The sequence below is a fragment of the Pollachius pollachius genome (genome assembly GCF_949987615.1).
Source record: "Pollachius pollachius genome assembly, chromosome: 3".
NCBI lineage: Eukaryota > Metazoa > Chordata > Actinopteri > Gadiformes > Gadidae > Pollachius > Pollachius pollachius.
Window position 1 is genome coordinate 8,758,565 of NC_136936.1, and position 20,404 is coordinate 8,778,968.

Here is a 20,404-nt window from a genome sequence, read left to right on the forward strand (position 1 = left end):
CTCTGCTTTAATGTGACTCATATCTACTAATGATAATTGTGAAATCACCCATGTTTGAACCCTAATGCCTTTCTGACATTCCATCCCTCTATCGGCATTCTTCTCTCTCTCTCTCTCTCTCTCTCTCTCTCTCTCTCTCTCTCTCTCTCTCTCTCTCTCTCTCTCTCTCTCTCTCTCTCTCTCTCTCGCTCTCTCTCTCCCTCTCTCAGAAGCATCCTGACATGGGCCTGTTTGCTTGAGTTTCTCATTTCCTGTTTGGGGTGTGTGTATTTGATCCCTTGCTCTTGTGTCCGACGCAGATCAAACACACTGGCCCATAACCAAGGGACCGAGTGAGAAGGGAAGATATGGAGGAAGAATATAAATGAGGGACCAATAGGCTAAACATCAAAGAGAGAGAGAGAGACTTCTGAAGAGTGGAGATGAACTCGGGGGGAAACCCTGGGAAAAAAAGGAGACAGTGGGCTATGAGACATAAACAGAAGAAAGAAGCAAATACTTGAGGAAGCTCAATCTGGATGTAATATTACTTAGTCAGACAGAAGAAACACTCACACAGAGGCAAGACATGCTCATGGGATCCTTGTTTGAAGGACTGCATTTTTCCTCTGTGTGTGGCCTTCACAATTAGTCTAGATAAAATGGGAGGGCACTATTCTGGCTCCCTTGGTAAACAGCCCGTGCTGGGGATGTAATTCAATCAAGGGAAGAAATACAAGAAAAGTAAAGTCGTGTCTCTTTTTCTTGTCTGTCTTTTTCACTGTGAAAATAATCTGTGCTTGATGCTAGGCTACTATTAGCCATCCTGTGCTGTCCGTCACACTCCATCTGTGTGGGCTCGAACCCTGAGCGGTGGTAGTTGACAGTGGGACTTCAGGATACAGCTGTACTGCAGGGAATAAGTACAAAATAAACCCTCTATAGTAAACATTAGCAGACAGACACACAGTTTTTCTGCTTTACCAGCAAAACCTGGCAGGGGACCAAGAGCCACTGAGAGTTTTGTTTTGACTTTTTCCTAAATTACAGAAGGCTGGAAAAACATTGTCAACGTCCGAGGAGTATTTTAGAATCCATTAGCCACCGAAGCCAGTGAATGAACCAGCTCCTATTTTTAGGCCCTTTGTAAGTCACTTTAGGAAAGGGCATCTGGTACTACGTGTTGGTTATTTATGCTTTTTCGAGTTGTAGTTTTTGCTGTAAGGAGACAGTCACTAGGCCAGGGTTTATTAGCGATTTCCCATTAAGCATTTCAAGTTGCAGGCCTACATATATAAACCCACATAAACAATGTGTTTTCGTTCCACAAAAAACAATTACAAATGTTTGTAATAACCTCCTAATCAACTTCATACCACAAACTGTCAAATAATGTAATTATTTTTGTTAGATTCCAAAGAAACCAACACTCCTATGGAGCGCTTCCCATTCAAGCTGAATTCACATTTCTCCGGACCCCACGTTCATGAAGAATTGCATCAGGATTGTGTGCAGATGCATATGCAGATCTTTTCAGAGCATTCCTACACTGTTCTATAACTTCTCGTTAACTTGTACACAATGGGGGCGAATAGGGTTATCATTACATTAACAGGAACCAACAAGCTCATCCGGAAATGCAAACGTGAGACCGACTCTGCTCCATTGAATGCTCTATGTCAAAAAATGTATATATCCATCTGATAAAGAAGTTGATAAATCATTCAAATGCATGAGTGAAAAGTGCTTGGTGTAATCGACTTATAAATGGAAAATACAGTGTTTGGATTTTGCGGGCTGCGTATATACTCTTGTGCCTGGCTGTCGGAAACAAAACAAATCAATGCGCGTTTCCCCCCCTCGACAAATCAGCGATTACTGCTCTAGACATCAGTCACTCACTGCCCTCGGACTCAAACAAACCTCAAAATAATGCAAACAGACCCTTCACTACGCATAAACACACTAACTAACCATCTCACAAACCCACCTGTCTCAAACTCACCCGTCCAACCATCCCCTCTCTCCCAACTCACCCTCCCTCGAACTGACCCCTCTCTGAAACTCACCCCTCCCCCTCCCAACTCACCCATCAAACAATCCCCTCTCCCAACACACCCCTACCTGGAACTGACCCATCTCTGAAACTCACCCCTCCCCCTCCCAACTCACCCATCAAACAATCCCCTCTCCCAACACACCCCTACCTGGAACTGACCCCTCTCCCTCCAAAGTCAGCCCTCTCCAACTCATCCCTTCAACGATCCCCTCTCCTAACTCACTCATCTCTCTCGACTCACCCCCCTCCCACCCAACTCACTCCTCTATCTTCCAACTCACCCCTCTCCCTCGCAAATCACCTCACTCCATCTAACCCTCTCTCTCACAACTCACCCATTTCTCCAAAATACCTCTCCCAACTCAACCCTCTCTCCAAACTCAGCCATCTCCCCAAATCACCCCTCCCAACTTGCCTACCTCTCCCTCCCAACTCACAAGTTTGTATCTCTCCACAACGCCCCCATGTCTCTCAACACCACCCTAACCTATGGTGAACCTGTGTGAACAGAGCCAGTCCAGAGGAGGGTTCAGGCCCAGAGGTTGGGGTGAGGGTTGCGGTGGGAGACCCGACAGTGGTCGAGCAGCATCAGACGCAACATGTGGTGTGTCACGGCTGATTTACACTCCCCTGCCTCGGGACCGGACAGAAGAAAGGGGAAGAGTAAGCAGAAGAATCCAGTGAGTTATTCGGGAGAGATTCCCATAAGCCGCCCTTTAATGTGAATGATTTTGGCCTGTTAAGGTCACACAGACTGTTACCATTCATCAGACCGAATGAACTCGAAGCGCCAACCAATCGGGAGGAGAAATCAAGAGAAAGGAGGAAGGGTGGAGTTTTTTTTCCTTTTTTTTTTAAGCCAGTTTATCTTTAATTTCACTTTAAATCCTTCCCGCCCTGCCCACTGGAAAACACATGGTTCAAATATCCCACCCCCCACAGACTCCCCAAAGCCAAAGACCCATTAGTGAGATGTGAATGGAGCTGGAGATAGAGTCAGGGTGGAAATAAAACCATTTACTGTTCTGGCTTCCCCTAACCACCCGCTGGCCTTGAGACTCAGGGGGCCACATGGTTACGACTATACAGACTTCTCTGGTTTCTATCCCATTATGATCCTCACATTCAATATCACCCACCCAACCCTGACCTTAACACTAAACCCTGACCATAACCTCACTAAACCGTTATTTAAAATCTCCCACCCTGACTATCACCACACCAAACCCTCACCAAATCATCCTTAACCATCTCCAACCTAATCACTTAACCTTTATAAACTCAACAATCCACAATGTTCACTTCAGTTTGTTTTCACATTCTCAAGAAAGATCTCCCTTCTTCCTTCCCCTCCATAACCTGTTTCAGGCTTCCAATACCCAAGAGAAACCCCCCACCAGCCCTCCCCACCGGCCCTACACCCAGCAGCCTCTGAGCTCGCCCGCCCACTGAGTCTCTCCCACTCACCGTCTGAGTTTACTCTACCTGGGGGCGCCACGCTCAGCGGTTTTGTTCGCTCTCCTCTTTCCTGGAGCTTCTTTGTTCCAGTTTCCGAGTCGTAAAATCTATCAGCGAGCTAGACATGCTATGGCTAGGAGAACAGGCGAGTCACCTATAATGCGCCAGAGAGAAAGTTAACTCACACACTCCTGAGTTTGGAAGTGTGCGTGTGTGTGTTTTCGTGGTGGGGTGGGGGGGGGGGGGAAGGGTCATTGTATGAGTCATTAACATCAGTCAGCCTCTGTGAGTCACAAAAATGGACTGACCAGGTATGTTGTCTGGGTCACACTCTCACACACACAGGTGACTGTTTCTGTTAAATGTTGTGTGATGTTTTACAAAAACATTATGGGGCAGGTCAGATGGCACATCCAAGCAAGTAAGGTTGTCGATACTGGCACCTGCCACTTTGTCCCCATAAGTCATGACGTCGGCGGACAGGGATCTAAAGAAGCCACTGTGACATCCTCAAGCTTTTGAGCATTTGGAGATAGACAGCGACGTGACTTAAGCCAAACATCGTTTCTGGAAAGTTACTATGAGATATAAAAAAAGACAGACATACACAAATTCCAATATGACTCAGTTCTGTAATATGCAACTAATGAGGTGGTTATTTCATATTAGTCACAATTACAACTTTTCTCTGCCTAATCTCGCAGCAAATCAAGGTGCTTCAAGGCCGTCACCCAAAAGGCGCTTTGCGTTTCGTTGAAGATTTCTACTGCCCCCTGTTGGGTGACAACTATCAGCAACTACGCTACTTATTGTGCGGATGCAGCGAACAGCTGTTCGAAAATTACAAAAATGAACACATTTAAAAGCAATAATTAGTATTTTCATAACTGTCTCGGACGCAGTGTGACTGAAATAATAATGCGCTATGCTAATTATATGTGTACTTTTCTTACAGGCAGCTGACTTCAATGCATACAATTAATACATATTTATTATGCATTCCACGATTCATGCTGATAGACGGATCCATCCATGTTGCCTTTTACAGACTTTATGAAAATAAAGAATCGCTTTGCGACAGCTTTGCGACTGCAGTGCGCAGCCAATGGCGCAACAGAGCGGTACACGGCAGTGTGGAGAAGATGGCGGAGGAAGATAAAAGTGCAGAGCTACTCAAGGAGAAGGCCAATAATTACTTCAAAGGTAACAGGCAATATCTCTGACAAGTGCATGTCTCACAAGAAACATGGGCATTTGACTAAGTTTGTAAGAACGATACAGAAGGTGGTCCGTTTGCTTCTGATGCCCAGTAGCGCTTAAACCGAAGCCGGGCTGCTACCGTTAAGCTAAGCTCGCTAGCGGTGAATCCCATTCATTTGATGCTAACAAGCGCTAGCGTGTTTTCATGCCGTCACGCATGCCGTGGATGGTGGCGTGCTACTGGTTTAATCGTTGGGTTGTTTTCTGACGTTTAAATAAATTCCATGGTTTGGGTTTGAACCATGTTTCCGTGTTGTCTGAATAAGAAAGTTAACCCAAGTGTCGGGTCAAGACAACCGCCTAGAAGATTCTGTCTGCGGGCACATGGGAGAACAAGTCAGCAATCTGGACTACATCCAGTGCACCTGGCAATAATATAGTCGAAGGACTTGCACGTTGACAGTGAAACTCGGTATTTCTGTCTAAAATGCCCATATTTCACAATGTATCATGTCCATACTGTTGCTGGTGCGAGGTTAATGTTGAATAACTTTTAACAATGCGGTGCCCTTATCACATGGAATACCTAACTAATTCATAGAACGTTACCATAGAAAGTTTAGGCAGATTGTCTGTTCAGTGTCTTAAACATCCACATAATACAGGCTAAATTTGTTAAAGGAAATTATGAAACCAATAGCTTTATTCTGTCATGGCCTTATTGTCGAATAAAGTAGCACGATGGATGTTATTGCACAGCACTGCAGGCTCACCTATGGTGGTTTCTTGCAATTTCTGCTGATTGGAAACTGGTCCTTGAGAGTGCACTTCTAGGATGAGAGTACAGATATTTTGGCAGCACAACACCAAATACTTGATTACCTAATTTCAATATTAACGACCCACATATACATTATGCAAAGGCAGCAGGTGATTTAACCCATTTGTGCCGGCTGCTGCGCGGCGCAACATTGTATCTACTAGATACAATGTAGCACCGCGCAGCAGCCGGCACAAATGGGTTAATTGCATTGTTCGTAGACACAATGCAGAATTAAATGGTGGATTTGACTTCAACTTATAATTAAAAGCCTCTTCCCTCAATAAAGACCTGACCAGGAGCACGCATACTAACATAAACAGCCACGTCATTCATTCTTTGCAGATAAAGACTATGAGAACGCCATCAAGTACTACTCGGAGGCTGTGGAGGTCAATCCCACCAATGCCGTCTACTACAGCAACCGAAGCCTGGCGTACCTGCGCACAGAGTGCTATGGCTATGCCCTGGCGGATGCTACCAAGGCCCTGGAGATAGACAAGAACTACATCAAGGGCTACTACCGCCGAGCCACTTCCAACATGGCGCTGGGCAAGTTCAAGGCTGCGCTCAAGGACTATGAGACGGTGGGTCAAGCTAAAACTTGAACTGGCATCCTCTGACGATGTGTGCAATAGACATACTAAACTGAGACAGGCTGGGCCATGCAATCCCCCCTTTTTTAAAGGAACTAGTCTATTATTGTAAAAATGTTAATAAATAGAATAAACAAAATCTTGACCTGTAACAATACTGTTTCAGTTTGTAGCCTAATCTTCACATTCCACAATTGGCATTTATCAGACGTGTTAAGATTTACACCTTGTGATCATTTGGCTTGCCATGCTCCATCTGTGGATGTGTCATCACGTGGTTAGATCTCCTCATGCCCCAAGCTGCCAAGACCCGGGATTACCCCTGTAATCCACAGATGATGCCAATTAGATCCATGTCTGACGGCACCCATACCACAGCTAATAAGCTGCCTATAGTTCTGGTTGCATCTCAGGATGGATGTGTGTGTGTGTGTGTGTGTGTGTGTGTGTGTGTGTGTGTGTGTGTGTGTGTGTGTGTGTGTGTGTGTGTGTGTATATGTGTGTATATATGTATATATGTGTGTATATATGTATATATATATATATATATATATATATATATATAGCTAGCAGGCTTATGGCATCAAAGTGCCCCCCGGCATAATGGAAGGCCTAGTGAGAATTTGGAAAGTTATTGGCAGGCACACAATGCATTGATTGTATTAATAGAGCTTGGTGATGATACTAGGCCCATATTTAGACAAATGGTGTTTTATTTGTGGGGGGACTGATATCAATGTACCTCATCCCCTATTTGTTAATAATTGTTCAACATGTGCATAGCTGTAGGGATAGTAAAATGCCCTAATCCCTTTATGCTCCCTAATGAGCTGTATCTGAATTAACTGTAAACTGCCTTCATTTGCATAAAATTGTGGATTAGCACCAGTCCGGTGTGCAGTAGCCGAATATGTATTTTGAACGTGTTGTTTCCATTTCCTTGTTTTTAGGTAGTCAAAGTTCGACCCAATGATAAGGATGCAAAGATGAAGTACCAGGAGTGTAACAAGATAGTGAAACAGAAGGCCTTTGAGAGAGCGATCGCCAGCGATGAGACAAAAAAATCTGTTGTTGACTCTCTAGATATAGAAAACATGAGTAAGTCTAGTTCCATGTTCCTATTTAAGCGTTACAAATATGGTGGCCCTTATTGTAGCATTATGAAAAGTTATAAGGAAACTTATTCGATCTGAAACCAATATTTGTGTTTCTCAACCTATAACGAGTTGCCAAACTAATTAGGTACTTTTATTTGTATAAATGATGAACGATCAATTAATCAAAATTTGGCCTTTGTGTGGTACCCACTTAAGATCGGGCATTTAGAATTTAAAAAATGGCTTTTTATTGAATGTGATTTACACACATTGATCCATTTTTCTTTCGTTGTCATGATGAACTAATGGGTGAGGCTTTAAACTTATATTGCAGCCATTGAGGACGAGTACACTGGGCCCAAGCTTGAAGATGGGAAGGTCACGGCAAAGTTCATGAACGACATGGTGGACTGGTTCAAGGACCAAAAGAAAATACACAGGAAATGTGCTTATCAGGTAAACCCTTGTTGAGATGTTTGAAAATACCCCACCAATTCCCTAGATAAAAAACATATATATTTTTTGATATATGGTTTATTATTTATAATAATATGTCTCATTTCAGATATTGATCTCAGCTAAGGACCTTCTTTCAAAACTTCCAAGTCTGGTTGAAATCACATTAAAAGAGGTAAGCTGGTGATGGTTTGAACTTTGTAAAGCGGTCATCCTTTCAGTGGTATCCAAATTTGAATCAATACATTAAGGTTTTTTCCCCAAAAAAAATCCCAGCCATCCCCATGCAATGTTCAGACAGGGCTTCAAGGCTTAGGAGCTCATTGGTTGGTCGGTATTGCGTGACTCATGGCTGGATGTCCTCAGTGTACAGGAAGTTATCTTATGGCTTCCTTCCCCTTTAGTTTAACTTGGATTTTGCATTATCAAATAGGGTTGTGGCCACTGTAAGGAATTCACACTTGTTGGATAGTCAATTCACATTGTTTGAGAATTCGTCAATTCACACTGTTTGAGAACACAGTATTCTCAATTCTGTGGCACCAGAGGGTGCACGTGCGTCCGCTACACAGGTGCTGAGGATTGGAATCGACTCTACAATTTGGAAATGTGAGGGACAACACAACTAACAAAAGATAAAGAAATTTAACCGTTTTAGTCTTTAAGTGTGTGGAAGTTCAGCGAGTTTGCAAACCACACAAAAATCAACAAATTCCTGATTCTCAAAACCGGAACTCCGAAACTGGAAAAATGTACTTGTACATTCACACCAAAAGGTGCAAAGTCGCTAAATAGCTCAAAACGCAACGCTGTCAAAAATATTTACTGCTCATATCGCTCTTGCGCGTATGTTTACTGGGACCCACGCCGGAGAGAGACATCTACATTCCGATTGGCTTGCGGTCATTTACAGCCAAAACGCTACTAGCTCATTTGCATTTACCGCTTTACAGCTTTAAAGCTATCGCTCAAGCGTTTTATCGCTCAAGCGTTTTATCACTCAAGCGTTTTATCGCTCCTATCGCTTTATCGCACATGTCTAATAGTAAGCGTTTATCACTCAAAACGCTTTATAGCTTTTGGTGTGAACGTAGAGTTAGAGTCAAACAAACATAGTGGGCATGCTATGCAGGATTTTGCACTCATTTTTTGCACCATATAGAACTACTAAATAACTATGGGCGAAGTTATGGAGACGTTCCAGCAAAACGCCCAACCCTACTAGCAAACCATAATAGAGCAGCGGCAAAAGGCCCATTAATCCAGACAACAGAAAGTGTTGTTTAAATGTATTCTTCCAATGCAGTTGCATGTATTCTTACTTACTGTGATGTGTCTTTTATCATGTAGTACTGTTATCTTACTTGTATTCCCTCCCTTTCTGCAGACAGAAAAGATAACCATTTGTGGCGATACCCACGGACAGTTCTATGACCTTCTGCACATCTTCGACTTGAATGGTCTCCCATCACCGGCCAATCCATACGTATCCTTTCTGATGCAAACTGCTTCTATTCAAGCGGTATAAAGTATCATGACATAAAATATTTATTTTAATTTTTTACAAATGCTCTGAAAGTCAATGTAGGAATGACTTGACAGCCGAACTCAGCTGTTCAATGGTGACTTTGTGGACCGCGGATCCTTCTCCTTGGAGGTGATCCTCACACTGTTTGGCTACAAGCTTCTCTACCCAGACTGCTTCTTCTTGCTTCGAGGTGAGTCATCTGGTGATGCGTTAGTATGCTCCTGTGCCTTCCGCCGGGTTTCTCCTTTTAGATAGGAAGGTTTTTCGGAACGATTTAAAAAAAGAAAAAATCTCATTTGAATCTTCTTTGGGGGGCTGTTTTACTACACAATTCATTCAAATTCACGGATTAGATGTAGTCCTGATTATAACTACCTTCACCTTTAATGTAACCACCAAGGTAGTGTGATATTCATTTATAACGACTTCCTAAAATGTCAGTTTTACGGTTCAGCAGTAACAACAACTGAACTTCAACAACTGAAGACGATGGGAGAGCCCAGCGTGTAATGTCTAGTCACTGAAATCCTTCATGTGCTTGCTATTCATAATTAGTAGGCGAAGCTTGGCCTTTAAGACGAAAAGAAATCAGCATTATGTCTGGCTATCAATTGCCTCAAACGGGGTGATTTTGACATGTAGTTACACTGGGAGATGGAGCAACGTAGCCAGCCTGCTTGAGAAGAGCAATGACATCACACTTCATGTTTTTTCTTCATATTCTGAATGAATGCCGATGTAGTTTTGAGCATATTTTTCCCTACCGATTTGTGCTCAATTTACCTGCTATTTAATGTTGTGGAGCTAGAAAAAAAAAAAAAAAGCACTTTATACCTACTATTAGTTATTTGATAAAAAAAAGAAAAAAAAAGATCTGGTATTCAATTAAAGCTTTAAAGTCAACAAATCGACTTGCATGTTTCCTAAACGTCATTCATTCTGCCTTGGAGATTAATGCTAGGGTTTTCTGATCTTCACCAGCTCGCCGCACTTCTTATTTTTAAGCAACTCATTCGCTGCTATCAAAGGCTCGGGTCCTTAAGCACATCACACTGATGGGCTGACCTCAGATCAAATCATCTGGGCCCAAATGACATCAGCAGACTTAAAGCATGACCCCAGATCAGTGGCAGTGATCTGGGGTGCTCAAATCGAGAGACATATTTTGAGACTATACTGATATGGAAACCGTCATCATTTTATACAACCATGAGATACCATTCAATCAGGAAAAATTGCCTAGACCTAGTAACCATTATGACTAATATTAAGTCGCAATCTCAAAGATCTCCAAAGGGTTTCATGTAAATGGATTTGAAGTCACTGTTGCCAAATGAGTTAACACAATGTGATTGAGCCTGTGGCTCAGTAATAGCCTGTGGCTCACCTATTTGCAGAATGTGAATTATTATTATTATTATTATTATGAATGATAAGAAATTTGCGCCATGCATTCAAATCACATGCAATGCACAGTTAGTGATGTGTTTTCAATCACCCAGCAGTGGTATCTGACGGACAGGGTATGCAGAGCGGCTTCAACAGCCTCACTCTTCAACTCTATGTGGAGCAGCTTGCTGTTAGTTATTTCTTTCGACAGAGGTTGCCAAAAAGGAGACCTTCTAACTTGCCACCTAACCCTAGAGTTAACCACTGTGCCTTCGAGTATATGCTTACTACCAACACAATTACAGATAGGTCCAATAGGTAACGACAGTGACTGTGTTAACCTTTAGGTAACCACGAGACGGACAACATGAACCAGATGTATGGGTTTGAAGGAGAGATCAAGGCCAAGTACACAGCCCAGATGTTCCAGCTGTTCAGTGAGGTCTTCCAGTGGCTGCCCCTCGCCCAGTGTATCAACGGCAAAGTGCTGGTGAGCCCTGGCCACTCCTATTGCACAAGCTGACAAGGATAGACTCCCACCCTTGTTACGTTGGTTCCTCACGGTGACGGCACCTTCTTCCTCTCTAGTATTATCTGTATTCGGTCATCATTTTTCTAATAATTGCATGTGTAGCTGTCTTAGATTTGTTCCATGTCATGTTATCGCATTAATTTTTTAATGAGGTGAGGGGTAAAGCAAGCAAATATTGTTTCTAAGTTTGTGACGCTGGATGTTGTAAATGTGATGTACGGAGTGGAGTGCTCTACCTGTCCCAGGTGATGTGTTGATTGATGTCATCTCCCTCTCCAAGGTGATGCACGGTGGACTGTTCAGTGAAGATGGCGTAACCTTAGATGACCTCAGGAAGATAGAAAGGAACAGACAGCCTCCGGATTCAGGTAATGTTGCCTTCTAGGATTTGGAGTCAGAATAGACCGCAGAATAGAGTGCAGCTCTCTCACTGTGTCGTTTTTCCCTCCCCAGGCCCGATGTGTGACCTGTTGTGGTCGGACCCCCAGCCCCAGGTTAGTACCTTGTCTCCTAGATCCAGAGGTGTTTCTAATACGCTGATGTAGGATTTTGATGTGATCCACACATCGGGCGCCAAGCTGAAGTGTTCTAGCATACTCTCTCATGAACTGAAATGGGGAAAAAAAAAATTGTAGTGTCTATTTTACATATATAATCTGGATTAGTGTGTCCGAGGCCTGAAATGGATCCATAAATCGTCACCGGCCCACCTATTGTGCATTTGGTTCACAGAACGGACGGTCGGTCAGCAAGCGGGGGGTGAGCTGCCAGTTCGGCCCTGACGTGACGGAGCGCTTCCTCACAGAGAACAAGCTGGACTTCATCATCCGCAGCCACGAGGTGAAGCCGGAAGGCTACGAGGTCACCCACAACGGGAAGTGCATCACCGTGTTCTCTGCACCCAACTACTGGTAAGCACACGCACTACTGGTATGCCTCCTTCTGCCCGACCTGCACATAGTACCACACCGACACAGGCACACGCAGTGAGAGCGAAGGAAGACTGCTGCTTGGCAAATAAGTGGGTTGAGCATTTAGGAACCTGTCAACCGCTCACATAATGTTGACAGTTTTGTACTAAGAAAAATGTGTGAAAACAAGCGATTCTTCTTTCAGTTACTATGGCAACAGATGTAATTTGTTACGGGGCCAATTTAAATGAACAGCTGTGAGTTTGACTGTCTCTATCCTTTAGGAACCACCTCTAGAGAAGTTTGTGTATTTGTGGTTTGCTGAAATGTAATTTTTCCCAACTCATGTTGCTATGAACACATTATTCCCTCAGCATCAAACGTTTCCAATATACATTTTCTTGTCTCTTCCAGTGATCAGATGGGAAATAAAGGCGCCTATATCCACCTCAGGGGATCCGATCTCAAGCCAGAATTTCACCAGTTCACAGCTGTGGTCAGTATATTGCTTATGGTTTCTCCCACTGGTTGGATATCTGCCAAAACTCCAATAACGTAATTGGTAATGTCTTCGACATTGCATGTTGAGGTGTGTGTTTGTGTGTTCTGGATAATGTCTTGGACATTGCATGTTGCGGTGTGTGTGTTCTTTAGATATTGACTACCTTTCTTCTTTTTTTCCTCTGCAATTCCCCCACAGGCTCATCCGAACGTCAAGCCCATGGCATACGCCAACTCGCTGATGCAGATGGGGATGATGTAGACGCCATCCTGGCCCTCCTGTCACCATGACGACCTCCCACCTGACCAGGGGCAACCCCCCCCCCCCCAACCAGCCAGTCCCCTCCACCCCTCCAGCGCTTTAACCCAACACCACCCCACCCCTCCCATTGGTCCTCTGCGCGTCGGGCTCAGTTTGGGGAAAGGCAGGGCGGCTGCTGAGATGAGGTGGGGGGGGAGAGATCACTTAGACCAGTCCAGTCAGTAATAGGACGATTCGCACACCAATGAAAACTGAGGAAGAGAAAAAGAAATAAAATTGAAACTCGTGTCTCATTTGCTCATCCATGCGTTTGTACGACTGGGCAGAGACTCGACACTACCCATTGTTATTTCCCATCTGGCTGTGTTTCATGCCAGACTGATGTGTACTCCTTAATGGATAGCATAGGGTAGCAGGTGTGTTACCAAAGATCTGGGCTGAATTGATTGTTAGATTTAATGTGAGGAGGAGCAGCTGATTCTGCCTCAGACTGGATCAGTTGATACTGCCTCAGACTGGAGCAGCTGATACTGCCTCAGACTGGAGCAGTTGATACTGCCTCAGACTGGAGCAGCTGATACTGCCTCAGACGAGGTGGAGCAGTTGATACTGCCTCAGACGAGGTGGAGCAGCTGATACTGCCTCAGACTGGAGCAGTTGATACTGCCTCAGACTGGAGCAGTTGATACTGCCTCAGACGAGGTGGAGCAGTTGATACTGCCTCAGACGAGGTGGAGCAGTTGATTCTACCTTAGAGAGGAGGAGGAGCAGCAGCCATGTTTAGACACAAGGTATCTATAGGAACAGGAGGAGTTAGGGGTGAGCAACATTTTGATGGTAATTAATATTTTTTCAAAAGTTGATTGATAAAAATGCATATTTTTATTTTTGCAAAAAAATAGGCTGAATTTGGATCTGTGGTCTCAGGAGATTCTGACTGCGGTCCGTTGTATTAACCCCCCAGAGGAGCAAGGTGCCGTCTTGCCATTGGTTGAATGTTTAGCTGGCACCAACATGTAACTGATTCAATGAGTTTTGCACTGCTTCCTACTCAGGAAGGTCCTACTGCTCTCCCTTCATTCTGTCATCGGTGCCGCGCATCCCCCGGGTCCATCTAGCTTCGGTCTATCAAACACCGCTGGCACTCCTGTCCGCTAATATGTCAAAGTGACTAGTCGGCCCATTGTGTCCCATTTCTTCAATACACCGACGTCTCTTGAAACGCACAGTTACCACCCCCAGAGGCCCCTCAACCTTTTTAGATAAGATACACTGACGTGTATGTATATATACTGTATCATGAAAAATATTCCGTGTACATGTTTGGAGAAAGATATTGAATAAAAAAAATCGTCCAGTGATTTTAGAAAGAGGTTTGTGCCCTTATTTGCTCATTTTTGTTAAACGGCTGCTTAAATATATACATTATAAACTGTCTGACAATAAAATGCGACGGAGCCTTTAAAAACAATGGTCGCACATGTTTTACGTCACCGACACGCATGTTTTGCGTCAACAGCTGATCGTCAGCGCTGCGCCACATGTTGATAAAGCACGCTACCTTGGCATCACCTTGTTCTCAATGTTTGAGTAGCACTAAGCAACAAACCAACAGAGATGCCCAAATACTGTTCTGTTCCCAGTTGTAAAACTGACGTTACAAACGAGAACAAAAGGAAAAGCTATTATAAGTGAGTACAAACCTAACGCTTACTTTCCTTGATGTATTGCTTGAGTTGTTTAGATTTTTTTTATTTACCCTGGCAGTTGTGCAGTAGACTAATGTGTTGTTGGATACTTGAATATTCTTTTACTGCGTATTTCGTTCATGTGGTAATTCTGTCTCAGAAGCTTTATTTCATGGGATTTTGTGCCCTCTCTGACATTGTGATGCATATCCATGTCCGTAACATTTAGAAAATATTTAATAATCCGGTTATTTTGAGGTCCATTTGATTGTGATTTATGGCTATATATGTTATGCTGAAACTGTGTGTCGTCCATTCTATAGTTATTTGTATATATCACACTTGTACGGGCTTGAAGTCGGATTAGTCAGTACACCTTAAATGGCCGCAACAACGTTATTTGGCCTGTAGATGGCTCTAGTGACCAATCTCTGTCGGGAACTGTAGAGGCCTCTTGAGTGACTGATGATTTAATTAGATACTGTGATTAAATGAGAGGCAAAAAGTTATTGCACTTTCTGCATTGTTATGACTTAACTTACTAATTTTTGTATTATGACCTTTTATACTAAATGGCATTTATATGACTGACCTCTGAACATAGAAGGCAGAATGTGGTTTAATTTCGCCACTGCAATTATTTCTGTTATTGCTAGGGCCCAACCCCTATATTTTCAAAATGTCTAAACATACAATCTTTATCTTGTTAAAGGTTCCCTCTACACGACTATGAACGGCTACAGCAATGGTTGAGAAACATGGGTCGGGAAGGCTGGATGCCGTCTCGACATCAATATATTTGCCACGAACATTTCACAGAGTCCTGCTTCAAAGTATCGTGGGGTATCCGTTACCTTGAGCAAAATGCTGTTCCAACCATCTTCAGGTCATCTGAGGTAGGCTATAATACGATTAACTCCTTAGCAGATACTTACTTGCCTTTCATAGTTCACACACTGTCATATTTGTTGACACCACACATCTCTGTTCTAGAAACGAAAAGATGTGGAGCTTGACGAGAAGAAGTGTAAATATCGACGAAGTAACAGAAATCTGAGGGTAGCTTTACCGGAATTATCGGAAGACACAGAGCGGAACAATATCATTGATACACGGCACTTTTATGACATGAACGTAGACCCCTCCCAGTCCGAGACAACCCTATTGGTGGAGGCCGACGAGTACCCAGAATCCCTTGGGGTTTTTAAAAACGACCAACCAGCGGAAACATTTGATATGCACGCTGTCCTGTACCACACGGTGGAGGGCTTGACCTGTCTCAACACCGAAGGGAATGCAGAAGTCCTCGTTGTGTCAGACTTCTCCGGAGCCGAAGTGCAAGAGCAACAGGTCAATGGATTTACAAACGATCAGGAGCTTCCGACAGCAGACGCCACACTCGCCCTGTCCTCTCCCTGTCTGCCCATCAAACATGTCACCTCCGGTGGGGTGGACGAGTCCTCGACGGCCGACCGAGATCAAGTCATCCAAGTCATTGCCTACTTTGAGACAATCCCAAACGTGTTAACGGTGAACGGCCAGTTCAGTCTCTCCCCCCCTGAAACGGTGTTGTCCTCCGCTCTCGGCTTCAAGCCCATCGCTTCCACCGTCCCCATTGTCTCTAAGTATCTGCACCCCCTCCCCACTTCTCTGGGGACTGGAGTGGGGAAAATGGATGCAGAAGAAGAAGACAATGGAGAGAAGCCAAATGTGGACTGCAGTACGAAGGAAAAACAGCTGGAAGAACACTGGTATGTTGGGTTTTATCATGTGTAAATACTTGTACCCTGGGTATTCTCCATCCCTGAAACAATATCCGGGAAACAGAAAGCATGTGGAATAGAGTAGTGGTCGATAAAATAGGTTGTTCATAAAGCTGACAGGCGAAGGAGCAGCTCAGACTGGCTGAGATGACCTAGATCAGAGTGTGGAGCTCAGATAGACAAGCTCCAGCTTATAAGAATTGAACTTTCCCTCTTTTTTTTATTTGAGAATATTGCAAGATTAGATATTGATTTCATATTATTTGTCTCTGTGTGACTTATGATTGATCATTAAGACCTTTGTACAGTTGCCCTTATTTTAAATCAGTTTTTCTGTTTCAACGTCTACTGTGACCCCCCCCCCCCCCCCCCCCCCCCCCCCCCCCCCCCCCCCCCCCCCCCCCAATAAATCGTCTCGTCTCCACCTCCTCCAGCTACTTCCGCAGCAGCCGGCTGAGCAAGGAGCAGCTGGAGGCGGTGGTGTCGGAGCTCCAGAGGAAGGTGAAGGTGCTGCAGCAGCGCCACCGCAGACACCTGGACAAGCTGCTGGGCCTGGAGTCCACCGTGAGCCAGCTGCGCCAGGACAACCTGCTCCACGAGGAGCGGCTGCAGCTGCTGGAGAAGGTAGGCACGGAGCAGGGCGGGGTCCGGGGAGCAGGGAGACGGGGTGCGGCCTGGGGTTGGCATGCATCAGCCAAAAAACTGTGATTGGCCGATGTTGACATGCAGTTTCCCCTTTAACTTCCAAGAGTGAATTGTGTTATTTTAGTCGATAAGTTTGTATTCAAAGTGACGTTGGTCCTGATAATAAAGAATCCCCTTGACTCCCTCCCTCTCTCTCCTCCCCCTTCCCTCCCTCTATCCCCAACCAGGCTTATTTACAGACCAGTGCAGTTGTTTCTGACGCCGGGGAAACTGTGGCGATCGTCTATGAAGATGACAGCGGTGCTTTCCTTCAAAGTCCTTTAAGTGATGAAGATGAATGATGAAGATAAACGAGGATTTGAACCCTACAGACCATGGTGTTTGTGTTTGACTGTTAAAAACCGGCTTGAATAATGAACACTGTCTATAATGAAATGCTCACTAGTTTCCAACATGACTTTAAACCTCTTCTAGGATTTGAATGGATTAGATTAGAGATTTGTTTTTTGGGGTAAATTTCCATTAATATGCTAATAATCTAGTGATTCTTTCTTTTTGAGGTTATCATACAAATATTGGCTGGTTTGTTTGGTTTTGAAAATTAAATTCTATGTTTGTTGGTAATAATTTAATTTAAAGTTGAGCAACTAATAAAAATAATATTTAGGTATTTCTTTGCTGATTTTTGTGGGACCCCTGCTCTTTACTTTGTAATACCTGAAACCATGTGATATTATCACTGTTTCATCCTTCCATTTCAGAGATTAAAGCCTTCTTTCTTCCAATTCCAATCACTAAGCAATTTGTGAGTTCTTTGTCACTCAAGGCATCCTTTTTAACTATACAGGATTATCTTAATTTAAAAAACACTGAGCCCACTGTCTTGAATGAAACTGCTGTGTGGTGTGGATCCACTAATCATTATCTCAACTAAAAATGATATAATTGACTAATCCTCAAGGGAAACCTAATATAACCAATCGCAGGCACGTGACATCAAGGGTTGACCTCGATGCACAACTCTGTCTGTCCACTAGATGGTGCTGACCATCCAAACAGTGGTAACATGCCTCCGTAGAAACCATCCAAAGGCTTATTTTATGCATAGGACCTAGGATGGAGAGCATTTGCAATCACACGCCTCCCAAAAACTTAATTGAGCAAGTAAGTATTAACAAATTTCCCCCCCGAAATTCGTTTACATTCATCTTGCCGTTGGAATATCCACATTAATGACCCAAATCTCCGAGTTTGGGTTCAGGATCTTTTTTTATCTAAATAGGAAACTAAAAATAAGGTGTGAACATCACACGTCGTACAACACAAGGCCTCTAATCCACTTTGTATAATCTACTAGGCTGCGTCTAGGCAAATCAATAAATAAAAAAAATACTCGATCGATACTAGTAAATCGAAGCCAACTGAAGGATGAAAAACTATTTTGCGGACATTTAAAAGCATATCTTCCGGTGAGACGTTTAAAAGTTAAAAAGTTACATGGTCAGCCAGTAGTTTTCTTATCTTCACAAATCAAATTAAAGCAGCCATTAGTCTGGACCGAAGGTGAAGATGAACTTTAGAAATGAAAGGGAGGTCTCCAATAGAAAATAGGAATTCTGCAATCTGGGGCATGACTTCAAAGTGCTTGTGATGCTCACTTTCTTTGGCCTGTATCTTCTTCTCGCTGGGCCCTTCAGAGACAGTTGCTCTATGATCTTTAAACAAATGCTTGTGAATTTGGTTATTTCACGGCAGTTTGAATTCTGTTCTGTATAATGTTCATGGAAGTTAAACACAAAGGCAATGATTTTGCATTCAAGATTTTGGGTCGTTTGAAGTATATTGGAAATGTTTTACTCTGTCCCAGCCTTATGTTTATTCATCCAGAAATAAAACTAGCCAGACTATACGATATTATTTAACATGAGGTTAGACTGTAAGTCTTAAGGTTCTGGATGGATTACACTATTAAAGGGGACTGCAATCCTATGATATAATGCTCTGAACAAGCCACGGGTCTAGCGGTCCTTTTGTGGGGGAGGGGATTTTGCTTATGAGATATCTTACTGACTAATTCCGAACTTCCAATTAGCTAAAAGCATTCATTTTCACTTTGGGAACTTTTGGATTGACACTATATTTCAAACTTGGCCAGAAGTGATGAATCTATTCAAGATGGCGTCCAACAAAGGATTTATTAAAAGCTGTTGGCCTTTTAATGTTTAAAAACTTGTTGGCAATTCATTTTACAAGCACAATATGACCTCTCTGCTCCTACTTACATATCTCCCATCTTCGTAGGTTGATGAACGCTATCAAGTCGGATTAATGGGAAGTTTCTCACTGCCCAGATTTCTCCTTGTGAATGCGGCATATAGCCTATCACAGAGGACTTCAGACGAGACCTTCTCGTGGCTGGGTCATTGTGAGTCAGGTGCGGGTTTAGACAGAATGCTCCTGGAGTTTCGGTTTCTAGCAGACTAACAGAGCGGCTCTGTTTAGTCCACTCAGTGGAATGGGAGGGGGATAAAGGACTCTCTCTCTCTCTCTGTCTCTCTCTGCCTCTCTTCCCCTCCTTCTCATCCCTCCCTCCTCTTCCCCCTTCTCTCCCTCCCTCACACTCTGCTCTCTCATCTCTGTCTGTCTCACACTTTCTCCCTCTGTCTCTCCCTCCCTCTCTACCTCTCTCTCTCACTCATTCTCTCTACCTCTCTCTCCCATTCCCCTATCTATCTCTCTCCCTCCCTGTTTCCATCTCTCTCACCTCACCCTACCTCCCCCCCCCCCCTGTGTTATGGCTCCATCTACTTAGTTACCTGTCTGTCCTTCACATTCCTGGGTGTGGGGCACATGCTCTGTGTGCACCAGACCAAGACAGAGAACTTTTTCACTCTCGTTCTCTGCTTGACCAACCTCTGGCCTTTTATGTTTTCCTAACTAAGTGTTTGGCCTTATCAGAAAAGGAATGGCACTCCTCAAAGAATATGATTAAAATGAATTGTGATTTCAACAATTATATCCCTACAAATTACATTATGCTAAGTTAGTTGGATGGAAGGTACTTTATTATCTCAGCTGTTAAATGATATTCAGCTGTTTCTAACCCCTCCAAATCGAAGATTGAAATTAACTAAAATAAACAAAATTGTATCTTGGAAAAAGGTGGGATTGATACAAAATACCAAAATTTTACGATTGTGTGAAAGAACCACACAGGAGTCAATGATTAAGCTTAAAATAAACTTTTAACCTTCCGGCAAAGAGAACAATAAGAGTGCTCATTTACATACAGAAACTAGAGAGTCCAGGCAATCAGCGGTCAAACGTACTCAGCTGTGCAGTGTAAAGCAAGAGATGCTTAATAAGTTACCGCTTACAGCTCCAGGGTTTCTACAGGTCTACGTAACTTCTACAGCAGTGATTCCCAACCGGGCGTAGGAGAACCTTGGGCCCCATTCCCCTCGCGGCCATCTTGGTTCTATCGAGGCTGTAAATGCTAGCTGGGTGGGGGGATTGAGTG

General features: G+C 43.7%; 2 protein-coding genes across 2 annotated transcripts; both read left to right on the forward strand.

Moving 5' to 3' along the window:
- Nucleotides 1–4,464: 4,464 nt before the first annotated feature.
- Nucleotides 4,465–14,170, forward strand: ppp5c (protein phosphatase 5, catalytic subunit; the record flags this gene model as incomplete). The annotated part of the gene is made up of 13 exons (XM_079732262.1): nt 4,465–4,699; nt 5,862–6,103; nt 7,063–7,210; nt 7,544–7,665; nt 7,775–7,840; nt 9,053–9,151; nt 9,278–9,383; nt 10,930–11,072; nt 11,395–11,482; nt 11,568–11,608; nt 11,847–12,025; nt 12,440–12,521; nt 12,726–14,170. The coding sequence occupies 13 exons, from the start codon at nt 4,465–4,467 to the stop codon at nt 12,786–12,788; spliced, it is 1,614 nt and encodes a 537-aa protein (XP_079588388.1). The 3' UTR covers nt 12,789–14,170.
- Nucleotides 14,171–14,339: 169 nt separating this feature from the next.
- LOC307073464 (THAP domain-containing protein 5-like) lies at nt 14,340–17,568 on the forward strand. The gene is made up of 5 exons (XM_079733316.1): nt 14,340–14,479; nt 15,189–15,372; nt 15,470–16,227; nt 16,674–16,863; nt 17,112–17,568. The coding sequence occupies exons 1-5, from the start codon at nt 14,406–14,408 to the stop codon at nt 17,223–17,225; spliced, it is 1,320 nt and encodes a 439-aa protein (XP_079589442.1). The 5' UTR covers nt 14,340–14,405; the 3' UTR covers nt 17,226–17,568.
- Nucleotides 17,569–20,404: the final 2,836 nt, after the last annotated feature.

Excerpts from the sequence above, each read along its gene's own strand:
- LOC307073464 (XM_079733316.1), top strand. The coding sequence starts at position 14,406 with ATGCCCAAATACTGTTCTGTTCCCAGTTGTAAAACTGACGTTACAAAC. Across the intron at positions 15,373-15,469 it reads CCATCTTCAGGTCATCTGAG|AAACGAAAAGATGTGGAGCT; the intron begins GTAGGCTATAAT and ends TCTCTGTTCTAG. Across the intron at positions 16,228-16,673 it reads AAACAGCTGGAAGAACACTG|CTACTTCCGCAGCAGCCGGC; the intron begins GTATGTTGGGTT and ends CACCTCCTCCAG.